Source organism: Myxine glutinosa, chromosome 13, assembly GCF_964187855.1.
Source record: "Myxine glutinosa chromosome 13, kmMyxGlut1.1, whole genome shotgun sequence".
Classification (NCBI taxonomy): Eukaryota; Metazoa; Chordata; class Myxini; order Myxiniformes; family Myxinidae; genus Myxine; species Myxine glutinosa.
The window spans coordinates 92684192-92698487 of record NC_136273.1 but is presented as its reverse complement, the minus strand read 5'-3'; the positions used below and the strand labels follow the sequence as shown (position 1 = coordinate 92698487).

The window sequence follows — 14296 nt, the reverse complement described above, 5'->3', positions numbered from 1 at the left end:
TAATTACCTCTGGCTCCCAGCGAGCACGTTTTCTCACTCCCGAGCACTCATGAGCATGTCTGTTGCCACGGCATCGGGCCAGGGATGGCGGATGGAGCCAGGACGGTTGTACGGCTGCATTCAGCGATGCGTCGCACACCCGTTGTGCGTGTGAGCGGGCATCAACATACGCCATTTTCACAACACTCTCCAACCGCAAGGTACGCCATGCTTTCCTCTGGCTCCCACATTCCCACTCCTTAACGTATCATGACATTTAGGGTTCTTCTCCACATTTGTGCCTTAGTTATTTTTCATTTTCTACGTACACATTGCACAGAAATGCACACAAGTACACACGTACACACACAAACACAATTTGAATGGAGATGCTTGGGGCATCCCTTGTAACAGCTATTGTTGGCCAATGACATTAAATGCCAACATATTGACAGTTAATATCATCACATAAGAAGATCCATGAGAAGGGATGCCCAATGTCCCCTATGTCCTTTTTTCCCTTATTTAGTTTATATATATATATATATATGTGTGTGTGTGTTTATGTGTGTGTGTGTGTGTGTGTGTGTGTGTGTGTATGTATGTGTGTGTGTGTGTGTGTGTGTGTGTGTGTGTGTGTATATGTGTGTGTGTGTGTGTGTGTATATATATGTGTGTGTGTGTGTGTGTGTGTGTATATATATATATGTGTGTGTGTGTGTGTGTGTGTGTGTGTGTGTGTGTGTGTGTGTGTGTGTGTGTGTGTGTGTGTGTGTGTGTGTGTGTGTGTGTGTGTGTGTGTGTGTGTGTGTGTGTAACAGTATGCATTGTGTATGTGTAACTGTACATATGTATATATGTGTGTGTGTATGTGTGTGCATGTGTGTGCATGTTTATATGTGTGTGGGTGTGTATGTGTGTGTGTGTAACTGTATGTGTGTGTGTGTGTATTTGTGTGCATGTGTGTGTATGTGTGTGTATGTATGTATTTGTGTGTGTGTGTGTTTGTGTGTGTGTGTGTGTATGTATGTGTATCTGTATGTGTGTGTGTGTGTGTGTGTGTGTGTGTGTGTGTGTGTGTGTGTGTGTGTGTGTGTGTGTGTGTGTGTGTTTTAATTTCCCTGTGTATAAAATGTGATTACATACGATTGGAAAAGATCATTATTACCATATGGTTTGTGGATATAATCCCAATGAAAAAATACCACCATCTATGCTTATTCTTCCTTGTTCTCCTGGAATTCTGCAGTTAGAGAGAGAGAGAGAGAGAGAGAGAGAGAGAGAGAGAGAGAGAGAGAGAGAGAGAGAGAGAGAGAGAATGAGAATGAGAATGAATGAGAGAGAGAGAGAGAATGAATCTCGTTTATTCTCTCTCTGCGCAAATCACCAGAATACATATCACAATGCCATCCTTCAGCGGCATGGAACCAACATTAATATCCCACCCACGGTGTTGGGGTTGGGCTGTTCCATGTCAAGGGAAAACCGCAAAATTGGGAAATCTTTTTTTTTTTTTTTTTTTTTTTTTTACAATCTACTGTTTGTGCCACCACAGCTAATTTATTAGAAATTGTAAAAAAAGGGAAAACAAAAGAAAAATCTCCAAAAATTCCCCTTTTTGCTCATCCTCTCGAGACAGAATTCCAACCTTGTGTGTATGTGTGTATCACACATACATGCATCATATTACTGCAGCTCACCCGCTCTCCTCAGGTAATCTGTCGGTCTCTAACGACACGATTTGTGACCACTGGTGCTGCAGGACATGGACCGAAAGGGAATTTCCTCGCTGAGCCTTGCGGCTGGCTGCGTCGTCTCCTCTCTCGCCCTCACCTTTCTTATCATCGCCTATTGCATTTTCTGGAGGTGAATCATTTGTACCGGACGTGACGTCAGTGTTGCATCCACATTAACATATTTGCTAACTACTGGAATATAGACTCTTGTTATGAATGAGTCGGTAATGAATTTATTGTTGTCAAGATGGAATCTTTCGGAGACCTGTGTCTGATTTCTTTATTTTGAATGATGTTCCCTCTCCAGGGCAATTAAATCGGATCGCTCTGTCATTCTGATCAATTTCTGTGTTTCTATCATATCTTCCAACATCCTCATTTTGATCGGCCAAACTCAAGTTCACAACAAGGTAAGGATGGAGAATCCAAGAATCCTTGTACATTTGCTAGTATTCGTGCACGCGACCACAAACCTCGAGCCATCGGAACTCCCCAAGATGAAAAGCAATTGATATTATTGGATGGGTACCACCACGTTCCTACCTTTATGTGATTATCAATAACGTTTTCAAAATAAGCCACTGGTAGAGGCCTTTGCAAAAGCCTCTTGTCTAAGGCAATCTTGTCCACATCTCCAGGTTCTATGTAGCTGGTATATCACAACATGTCATAAAATAACATCTAACAGTTTGAGAACTGCGATGTATAACTTTGGATGTATATTTGGAAAGTGTATACAAAGTCAATTTCATGTGATATGAATTGCAACTTACCTACGTACAATGACTACGTACAATGACTACGTACCCAACAGATGTAACAGATACAGTTTATAGTGTATGGGAATTGTTTAGGGTTCTCAAAAAAAATTATATATATATATATATATATATATATATATATATATATATATATATATATATATGTGTGTGTGTGTGTATATGTATATACCATGAATATGGATGAATTATGGATTATTTGGATGGGTGGGGAAGGTTTGGCGGTTGACAACGCATGTCAGAGCAGAAACTCTACCATGGAGTCCAAGGAACTGTCTGTAGAACTCCGAGATATAAATGTGAGGAGGCGTATATCTGGGGAAGGGTATAAAACAATTTCTAGAGTGTTAAAAAGTTCCTAAGAGCACAGTGCTCCTAATCATTAGGAAAAGGAAAGAATATGGAACTACGCAGACTCTTCTTAGAGCTGGCCGTCCAAACAAATTGAGCAACCTGGCTAGGAGGACGTTGGTCAGGGAGTTGACGAAGAACCCAATTACTCCTTGGTGTTAACAAAAATCTCGGCTTCATGGGAGAGTGGTCAGAGGGAAGACACTCCTTAAATAAGGCACATGACAGCATGCCTGGAGTTCACAAAAGGGCATGTGAAAGATTCTGAGAACATTAGGCAAAACATTCTGTGGTCTGATGTGACAAAATTGAACTCTTTGACCTGAATTAAAAGCTCTATGTCTGGCGGAAACTGAGAACTGCTCATCACAAATATAACACCATTCCTACCATGAAGTGTGGTGGTTGGCAGCATCATGCTATGGGGATGCTTTTCAGCAGCAGGGACTGGGAGACTTGTTAAGATAGAGGGAACAATGAATGGAGCCAAACACAGTAACATCCTTGAGGAGAACCTGCTTCAGAGTACAAAAGACCTTAGACTGCGGTGAAGATTTACATTCCAACAGGACAATGGATCCAAACATACAGCCAAAGCAACACTGGAATTGCTTCAGAACAAGCCAACCAAAGCCAAGACTTTAATCGCATTGAGAATCTGTGGAAAGACTTGAAGATTGCTGTTCACTGACGCTCCCCATCCAACTTGACAGAGCTTGAGCAAATTTGCACGGAAACATTGGAGAAACACCCCCAAATCCAGATGTGTAAAGCTAAAACAAGCATACCCAGAATAATCAAACCTGTAATCAATGCCAGACGCTTCTATGAAGTATTGACTCAGGGGATTGAATACTTATGTAAATTTGATATTTCTGTATTTCATTTTGAATTATTTTGTGAAAACTATTCCAAAAAGAAAATACCACTTTGACATTATGGGGTATTATGTGTATATCAGCGACAAAAAATCTCAATTTCATCCATTTAAATTCAGTCTGTAACAAGAAAATGTGAAGAAAGTCGCGGAGTGTGAATACTTTCTGAAGGCACTGTATAGATACAGAGAATTACCTTGTGGGTGTTGGGGGTGGGGGGGGGGGGGCAGAGGGGGTGGGGTAGTTGTTGTAATCACCTGAGCCTGGGTAACCCCTACACATATGCAAAATTTGGGGGAGATTGTTCCACTGGTCTAGAAAACCAAGAAGGTTCTTTAAACACACACAGGCACACACATCACACACACACACACATTTTTTTAATGTTGAAGGCTCCAGTCACGGACTAACTATATCGTCCTCATCGAGGCCAGGCCTAAAATAAAATAACTGCATAAAGAGAAATAAAAGAGAGAGAATGTAAAGGTGAGGAGTGAAAATGAGTAAGAGCAATGTATAATGAAAAGTGCTTGGTGTTTGTTTGCAAGAGAGAGAGAGGTTGAAGCTTGCCCGGTAGTTATAGTTTGAGTGAGACAGAAAGTATAAGACCAGCAATCCTGACACGGAGAGTGTAAGATAGTTCCGGGCACCACTTTAACGCTCCTAAGTCTGAACGGTAGTACTACCCTGAGCGGTTGCTGTCTTCTATAACCTACTACCTTAAGAATATATACATATATATGTATATGTATATATATATATGTATATGTATATATATATATATATATATATATATATATATATATATATATATATATATATATATGTATATATCTTTACCATGATTGCTACCACCCATAACATGATGCTGCCACCACCATACTTCATGGTCATACAATGATTTATATATTTGTATGTCCGTTTTAATGCTTCCTTACTTATGTAGCTGTAATTTTCAAAATGTGTTGTAATACTCAAAGGACCATATTTTTTTCTGTAGAAGTGGAGAATAATTAATGGAACTCGCCAACAGGAACAGCTGCACTCATGCTTTGCTAATTAGTCTCCTCTTCTGTGAGTTATATTTGCGTCGTTGATACATTTATAACCATGCGGTGATTATTTGCAAATGAAATAACGACCGTTTCTTTATTGTCAGGTGAGGAAGGGTTAAATTCCCAGGCAAAAAAAATTGCCCTAATAACCATTAAATGTTCATAAGCAACATTTTCACTCTTGTGTTTATTATTGATCAAAATGTAGGAAAGCATATCATTTCTCAGGTTCGATGAAGGGAAAGATTTAACAAAAATCCACCCCAACACCCATTATTATGTACATCCTCCTCGGCCCTTTCGTTAGGTATTCTGCACATTTTGTTCAATTGAAAATGTTTGCTTCCACAATCATCCAGAGCACTTTGGTGTGGACTTTCAGGACACTGAATATATAATGAGGACTGAGAAGGTTATATTGGGAATTTAAGGGGTTGGGGGGGGGGGGGGGGGAGGCATGAGAGTTGCCCCACTTTCCTCGACATACGTTCCACAATCGTTAGCTGCTCCAAACAATATTAAATCCGCTAAGGAAACGTGAGATAATGTGTTTGTTTTCTCCTTATTTTAACGTTTTCCCAAATGCTTTGTTTTGGGTTTTTTTTAACCTTTGAAGGTTTAAAAAGCATTTTAACCTTTGGCACATTTTCAATAACCGACTCTTGATGTCAGGTCATCTCCACGTTATCTTCACGTTTTTAATGTCATTGGGCAGAGTGGCCTATTATGCACTTTTTAAACATTGAATAATGATGTTTTTTTTAACCATGCCGAAGGTGGACGGAGGTTATGTTTTCACCGGTGTTTGTTTGGTTTGCTGTCTGCCTTCGACCAGGTATCTAAAAAAGTTAGAGACGTATTCAGCCGAAATTTACCCCCTCCCCCACCTTCCCATGTCCTCTCCCCCCAAGCCCTCTCCCTCCCACAGATCTCCCGTTGTTCCTGCTCTCTACTGTTGTACTTGTGTGCTTCCCTCTCTCTCCCCATCTTGTCTCCCGCTCCCTTTTGTGTATGTTTTGTGTGTCCGTTTGTTGTTGTTTTGTGATTGATGTTAGCTCTTACACGAGCCTCGATCTTGTATACAAAAAAAAACAAAAAAAATAAATTTGGTGGACATGTTGGGTTTGTGAAAAGGACGAATGGATTCGATTTTTGGTGAGGATCCGGATCCAGTTCTGGATACGATCATTTGTTGCAGTGATTCTTCACTATTGAGAGAAAGGGCCCAAAATGATATATAGCACCATATCTCCAAAAATAATGTATGGATTCAGATGAAAATTGGTGGAGAGGTCGGGAGACTGACAATGACGCATTGCTTCAATTTTAGTGAAGATCCAGATCCTTTTTTCATTGATTCTTCACTATTGTGAGAAAGGGCCCAGAACGATATTCAGCACGATATCTCAAAAAAATAATGCATGCATTTGAACAAAACTTCTTTTCATTGTTTTGATGTCTCAGAATTTTGTGTGTGAATGGTTCTGTTTATGACGTCTATTACTCTCTGCATCCCACCCTCCCCCACTCCGTCCACGCGTACAAATTACAGGTAACCTGCTCGCTCATTGCTGGCCTTTTACACTTCTTCTTCCTCGCATCATTCTGCTGGGTACTCACAGAGGCCTGGCAATCATACATGGCCGTCATCGGTCGTCTGCGCAGCAAGATCATCCGCAAGCGCTTCCTGTGCCTGGGATGGGGTAGGCCGTTGCATGGAGATCTTAACTTGTGTTGTAATTTTACGTTTGTCAACTCATCTCTAATGTATTGAGGTTTAATGCTTAAGCAAAGCACAAAATAAACACATAATTTGTAAGATATTGCTTCACGAGTTATCAAGTGACCACTATATTCGTCATGTGTGTGCGTCTGTCTGTGTGTGTGTGTGTGTGTGTGTGTGTGTGTGTGTGTGTGTCTGTCTGTCTGTCTGTCTGTCCACAGCATAACTACCCGATGATATCATCCCATCTTGATGAAACTTGGGTGGGAGGTTGATATCATGATCTAGTTGTGTCCTGCCTAGAGTGGGCGTATTGCGCCCATTGTGTGAGGAGCCACGCCCGAAAAAGATGTATTTTTAGGTGGTAATCGAGTTCAAGCTACATCTTCTCCGAGGGAGTTGGTGGAATCTGACAGGGGTTTCGGTATTTGGTTAGGCCAATGTCATGTGTCTAGCCCCACAGAGCTCGATTTTTCATTTTCGCCCCAAGGTCAAGGTCACAAGGTCACGAAATTTAGAAAAGTCGATTTTTGATGGTTTTAGTACATTGTTCGCTTCCTCATAGGGTGAAATGTCGTACATTATCTTATATTATCACATACATCATGAAATACAAGTTTTCCAACAAATTTCAGAATCCTTGAACTTGAAGGTCACAAAGGTCAAAGTTTCAAAGTTGTCGGAATCGAACCGAATTTTCGGTATTGCTAACTAACCTCATAACTGATTATACATTATTTTCTATCTCATTTCAAGGGCAGTAACCTTCGTTTTGACATTTCAAGGTCACAAAGGTCAAATTTTTAAAGTTGTTGGAATCGAACCGAATTTTTGTCCCCCGTCGCACTACGGAACGAAACGGGGACTATGGTTTTCCCCTCCGTCTGTGTGTCCGTCCATCCGTGCGTGCGTGCAGGCGTGCGTGCATGCGTAAGCGAAGGACCGCATTCGAATTTGGTGTGTGGGTGCAACTCACGTCAAAATCCAAGATGGCCGCCGCCATGTATGTCTGATGCCATGTATGTCTGAACCTTGTGAGCTGAATATCTTGAAAAATAAGCAAAGTACCAACTTCTAATCTGGTGTGTGGGTGTATCTAGGCATAAGGAAGAACGCTATTGAAAATTGGGTCGCCACGTCAAAATCCAAGATGGCCGCCGCCATGTATGTCTGAACCTTGTGAGATGAATATCTTGAAAAACAAGCATTCTGAGTATTGCGCTGCAATACATGTCCCCTACTAAAGTTCAAAGTGCCGTAACTTTGTCAAAAATGATCGAATATGCAAATTTATGCACGGTTGATGCTGATTTTCAAACTTGATCTGAGGTATGCTGAGACACGTGTGTCACGCCTCGCCTCGTTGACAAGCCCGCAAGGTCACTCCGTGGAGCGGCCTGCACGTATTGCACTGTGTGAATTATATAAATTATTACCAACTCACGGTCTGAGGTACTAGCGATTCAAGAGATATCCATTTTTTAATGGCACATTGGAGAAGCCAATGTGAGGTTTCTTCTTCCTCAGCTTGTCACAACTCTGTCAAATGCGATCGAGTTAAAAAAAGTCAGTATTTGACCAAATCTGTTTTATTCGTTTGTTAATATACCTCAGCTATTGACAAATCTTAAATTAGAATTTTATCTGAGGTTCAAATGACCGCGACAGGTCGTGTCCAACGATGCTTTCAGTCTGTACATGTGATAAATAATTAAATCCGCACACTTGACGCCTCTTCTTCTTCAAGCAATAACAACTTCTAGCTTCCAGACCGTACATCCAATCATCTTGAAATTTTGCAGACTTGTTACTCTTCATGACTTCTACTATAGTATGAAGTTTCACGTCGATCAATAAAGCGATTCAAGAGATATCCATTTTTAAAAAATATTTTCGTTTAATTAACGATATCTGCCAAACCACGTGAGCTATCGCAAATTCCAAAAGGACATTTTAGTAGACTGACATGCGGAACAGATCTGTGAGGTTTCCCCTCGATTGGATCAAAAATGAGGGAGGGGCTCGGTTCTAAAGGTTCATGCTTAAAAACGTCATAACTCTGAAACCATGTGACGCATGACGTCATGCTCGCTGACTTTTTTGTTCGTCATGGGTATGCGATTCTACCTGCAAAGGTTGGCCTCGATGTGTTCAGCCGTTGCAGAGAAAAAGGGGTTTTCGTGTTTTCACGAAAAACAATATGACGCCCGAACCACGTGACCTGTGACGTCATAATTACCATTACAATATTCTACAGCCCAAGTCCCTCCTATGGTGCAAATTTGATCTCAATCGGTCCTATTATTGCAGAGAAAATCTTTTTTAAAGGAAATTAAAACTTAAAATGGCACTGAGTTAAGGATCATCAGAATTATCAGAATTCCCAAAGTTCAAAGTGCCATAACTTTGTCAAAAATGATCGAAACGTCGTGAAGTTCGAACTTGATCTGTGACTTATCATGAGGAAACGATGTGCCAAGTTTGAAATCATTATCATTAGCATTAAGCGTTTAGAAAATCTCCAGGCGCTGCAAAACGTCACTGCCAGGGCACCGAAAGGGGCTCGGCAGTGACGCACGCTGAAAGGGAGTACTCAGTTTTCACTCTGGTTGTTTTCTTTCTTGCTTTCTTGTTTTCTTGTTTTCTTGTTTGTCCGGGCGATATCTCAGCCATCCTTTGAGCTAGGAAGCTGACATTTCGGCACAGTAGTGAGCAAGTCCTTTGTCAAAAAAGCTATTTTTTGTTTTTGGATTAATCAATTAATTGAGGAGTTATTTAATTATTAGCGATTAATTAAGTACTTATTTAATTACTTAAATTTACTTTCTCTTCTGGCCATTAACTCAGGCACCTTTTGAGTTAGGAAGCTGATATTTGGACATGCCAATGACCAGGAGATTTGGCTGCAAAGGCTATTTTTGATTTATTAATTAATCAATTAATCGATTAATTATTTAATTATTTGATTAATGACTAAGTTTTTTTTTTTTGGTAGATTCTGATGAAATGGTGGTGGTTTATGTGTTCTATGACCGAATTGATTAATAATTTAATTTTTTAATGATTATTATTTATTTATTTTCATTATTAATCATTTATTTATTTTCTTTCTCATTTGGCCAATATCTCAGGCACCTTTTGAGCTGGGAAGCTAATATTTGGACATGACGGTGACCAAGTGATGTGGCTATCAAGGATATTTTAAATTTATTGATTAATCATTTAATCGATTAATTATTTATTGATTAATTGATTCATTATTTATTGATTAATCAATTAATTATGTAATTTTTTATTAATGACTTATTTAATTAAATTTCTAAAAGTTTTTTTTTTTTTGTATCCATAATCGAGGCTCATGAAAGAGCTAACATTTTTCACTCAAACAAATCAAACAGACAAAGAACCATGGTATATAAAAACTGGAGCGGTAGACAAGATGGGGAGAGAAGGGGAAGCACAGAAACACATTTGTGAGGGACATCGGGAATGTGTGGGAGGGAGAGGGCTTGGGGGGAGGCGGCGTGGGAAGGGGGAGGGGTGGGAGAAGTATATACACAAGGACACCAAGGACTTCCAGGAAATAAGTTGGTATTTCAAAAAAGAGGATTTGGGGTGAAATTAGCAGGGATAGAAAAGATCAAGGTTTTGGATGGGGGAAGATAAGAGATGGTGGTGAACAGCTGTTTTAAAGCCCTTGAGGGAGGAGTGGGTTTTGAAGAGAGTGAGGGAGTTTGTTCCAGAGGCGGGAGAAAAGAGGAATGAAAGAGTGAAGGTGAGCAGAGAGTCTTGATTTTGGCAGTTTAACCATAAGAGGGTTGCAGGCAGATCTTGTGCGACCTTTAAGAATATTTGGGGGACAGAGCCCAGAGAGAGCTGGAAGAGCAAGGCCGGAGAGGAGTCGGTAGAAGACAGAAAGACCACCAACCTGCCTGCGGTGAGTAAGTGAAAGGCCCTCGGAGGTAGCTTCATCACGGGAGATTCCAATGATTCTGAACGCTTTGGTTTCAACAGCAAAGTTACATCTTCGGATGAAGCACTAGTGGTTTAGTTATGCTATGAGCCAATTGATTAAGAAAATATTTTATGATAATCTTTTCTTGATTTTAATTATGCAATTAATCAATCAATTATTGCACACCTCTCCCTCCAAATAGTCTCCATGAGCTGCACGGCGGTATTGCCGGGCGCCAGAGGCGCCCCAGCAATGCCGCGCTGGAGAAAATTTAATTATTTGGCATGGGGGCGGTGTACTTTGAATGTATCTGCACTTGTCTGTCATTGTTTTTGTACTGTTGTTACAAGTCAGGAGACGACGATGGTTCACGAGCGAGCGGTATTCAATGACAAAGGTCAAAACCGACATTGAAAATATATAAATAGGAATGTATTATCTGTTATGAGACGAGTTAGCTACACAATACCGACAAGCGTTACGCCTAGGTCCCCCGTCGGTGAAGTGATGCGAGTTGACAAAGTGGAAGACGCAAGGCGGCCATCTTGGATTTTGACGTGGCGACCCAATTTACAATAGCGTTCTTCCTTATGCCGAGATACACCCACACACCAAATTAGAAGTAGGTACTTAGCTTATTTTTCAAGATATTCATCTCACAAGGTTCAGACATATGTGGCGGCGGCCATCTTGGATTTTGACGTGGCGACCCACTTTTAAACAGCGTTCTTCCTTGTGCCTAGATGCACGCACACACCAGATTAGAAGTTGGTACTTCGCTTATTTTTCAAGATATTTCGCTCACAAGGTTCAGACATATATGGCGGCGGCCATCTTGGATTTTGACATGGCGACACAATTTTCAATAGCGTTCTTCCTTATGCCGAGATACACCCACACACCAAATTAGAAGTTGGTACTTCGCTTATTTTTGCGAGCTTTTTATTGCTTCGCTTATTTTATTTTTGCGTACCGCCGTGCAGCTCATGGAGACTACTTGGAGGGAGAGGTGTGCAATAATTGATTGATTAATTGCATAATTAAAATCAAGAAAAGATTATCATAAAATATTTTCTCAATCAATTGGCTAATAGCATAACTAAACCACTAGTGCTTCATCCGAAGATGTAACTTTGCTGTTGAAACCAAAGCGTTCAGAATCATTGGAATCTCCCGTGATGAAGCTACCTCCGAGGGCCTTTCACTTACTCACCGCAGGCAGGTTGGTGGTCTTTCTGTCTTCTACCGACTCCTCTCCGGCCTTGCTCTTCCAGCTCTCTCTGGGCTCTGTCCCCCAAATATTCTTAAAGGTCGCACAAGATCTGCCTGCAACCCTCTTATGGTTAAACTGCCAAAATCAAGACTCTCTGCTCACCTTCACTCTTTCATTCCTCTTTTCTCCCGCCTCTGGAACAAACTCCCCCACTCCCTTCAATCCCACCCCTCCATCCAGGTCTTTAAAACAGCTATTCACCACCATCTCTTATCTTCCCCCATCCAAAACCTTGATCTTTTCTATCCCTGCTAATTTCACCCCAAATCCTCTTTTTTGAAATACCAACTTATTTCCTGGAAGTCCTTGGTGTCCTTGTGTTTATACTTCTCCCACCCCTCCCCCTTCCCACGCCGCCTCCCCCCAAGCCCTCTCCCTCCCACACATTCCCGATGTCCCTCACAAATGTTGTGTTTATGTGCTTCCCCTTCTCTCCACATCTTGTCTACCGCTCCCCTTTTTATATACCATGGTTCTTTGTCTGTTTGATTTGTTTGTGTGAAAAATGTTAGCTCTTTCATGAGCCTCGATTATGGATACAAAAAAAAAAAAAACTTTTAGAAATTTAATTAAATAAGTCATTAATAAAAAATTAAATAATTAATTGATTAATCAATAAATAATGAATCAATTAATCAATAAATAATTAATCGATAAAATGATTAATCAATAAATTTAAAATATCCTTGATAGCCACATCACTTGGTCACTGTCATGTCCAAATATTAGCTTCCCAGCTCAAAAGGTGCCTGAGATATTGGCCAAATGAGAAAGAAAATAAATAAATGATTAATAATGAAAATAAATAAATAATAATCATTAAAAAATTAAATTATTAATCAATTCGGTCATAGAACACATAAACCACCACCATTTCATCAGAATCTAACAAAAAATTTTTTTTTAGTCATTAATCGAATAATTAAATAATTAGTCGATTAATTGATTAATTAATATATCAAAAATAGCCTTGGCAGCCAAATCTCCTGGTCATTGGCATGTCCAAATATCAGCTTCCTAACTCAAAAGGTGCCTGAGTTAATGGCCAGAAGAGAAAGTAAATTTAATTAATTAAATAAGTACTTAATTAATCGCTAATAATTAAATAACTCCTCAATTAATTGATTAATCGAAAAACCAAAAATAACTTTTTTGACAAAGGACTTGCTCACTACTGTGCCGAAATGTCAGCTTCCTAGCTCAAAGAATGGCTGAGATATCGCCCGGACAAACAAGAAAACAAGAAAGCAAGAAAGAAAACAACCAGAGTGAAAACTGAGTACTCCCTTTCAGCGTTGCGGTACGGCCATATATATTGTTACAGACGTGGCTTGGATGTTATTTACCGAGCGGTTTTATGGTATGACCACGTCTGCACAAGTTACCCGATTGTGCCCGAACGTTGACGAATCGCGCTATGCTAGACCAATGAAGGAAAAAGAAGACACACGGCTGGAATTAATACGACACGACACCAGGGATACGGTTCTCAAAGGTTGTTATTACAATAATGCGGAAGGTTTAGATTACAGGGACAAGAGGGAAACATAGGAAGGTGGGCACTTAAACACACTTATATTAACCCCAACAGACGACAAATAAACGGGACAAGGCTCACTCACACGGGGTTTGATGCAAAGGACAGGCGGGTAGCGATCGCTCCAGGTGCACCTGGGCTCAGGGCAGGATCACGTACGGTCCAGTTTAAGAGATGCGGTGGAGGTATTGCAGCGCTCGAGGGGTGGCGACTTCTCTCTCCAGGCTGGGGGCGCATCTCACGTCACATCCGGCGCGGGGCCGCGTATATCCGGCGGGGAGTGACACGCCCTCGGCTCGTTAGCTCCGCCTCGTGGAATCGGCACGTTGCTTCTCATTGGGTGCGTGGGGGGGGGTTACTGGCTCCGCCCCTGACGAGGAGCTGACAGCCAGCCCCTTCGGGGTAACGCCGTGGAGCGTATGGTCATGGCGGGTAACCGAGCCGGTGTGAGGACGCACACTCCCCGCCCCTCTGTTGTTGTAGTCGTAGTTGTAGTTGTAATTGTTGTTGTAGTTGTTGTTATTGTTGTTGTTTGGGGAAGAAGATGGGAGGAGGTATGGGAAAGGTCCTAAACTCACTACTGATGCCATATAATCACATTCTGGTGCAACGAAGAGTCATAATTAATGGAAACGAGGCCTTAACTGACATAGATTAAGAATAACTAGGAAGATGTCCGAAAGTTGGCTACGTGTGGTGCGGTGGACCTGGGCACGACATTTAATGGGGGAATAAGGGGAAGGTCGGCTCTACTGATTGTTATTTACATGCAATGGGACTAGGGAATGGGGGATTGGGGAAAGTTGGGGAGTATTGGAGAAAATAGGGGAATATTTACAAGCGGATATGGAGGCCAAATTCCATATTCGCAACATTGCACCCTTCTCTACCCTCGGGGCGTCCCGACCCGATAAATTTTTACCTACTTTAGTGTGGCACGCAATGTAGTTCCCTCTACTATTAACTCTACCCTGAGTGCGACAGTTTTACAGATATTCACAAATGAGTAAATATGTCCCCCTGCGACGTT

At 41.0% G+C, this 14296-nt stretch overlaps 1 protein-coding gene across 1 annotated transcript in view; it reads left to right on the top strand.

The window, feature by feature from the left end:
* LOC137438406 (adhesion G protein-coupled receptor B3-like) overlaps window positions 1-14296 on the top strand; it is a 413438-nt gene that overhangs the window by 248920 nt on the left and 150222 nt on the right. Inside the window, 4 exon segments of the mRNA XM_078767712.1 lie at window positions 83-200; window positions 1742-1845; window positions 2023-2125; window positions 6331-6481. Coding sequence (XP_078623838.1) covers window positions 83-200; window positions 1742-1845; window positions 2023-2125; window positions 6331-6481 — 476 coding nt within the window.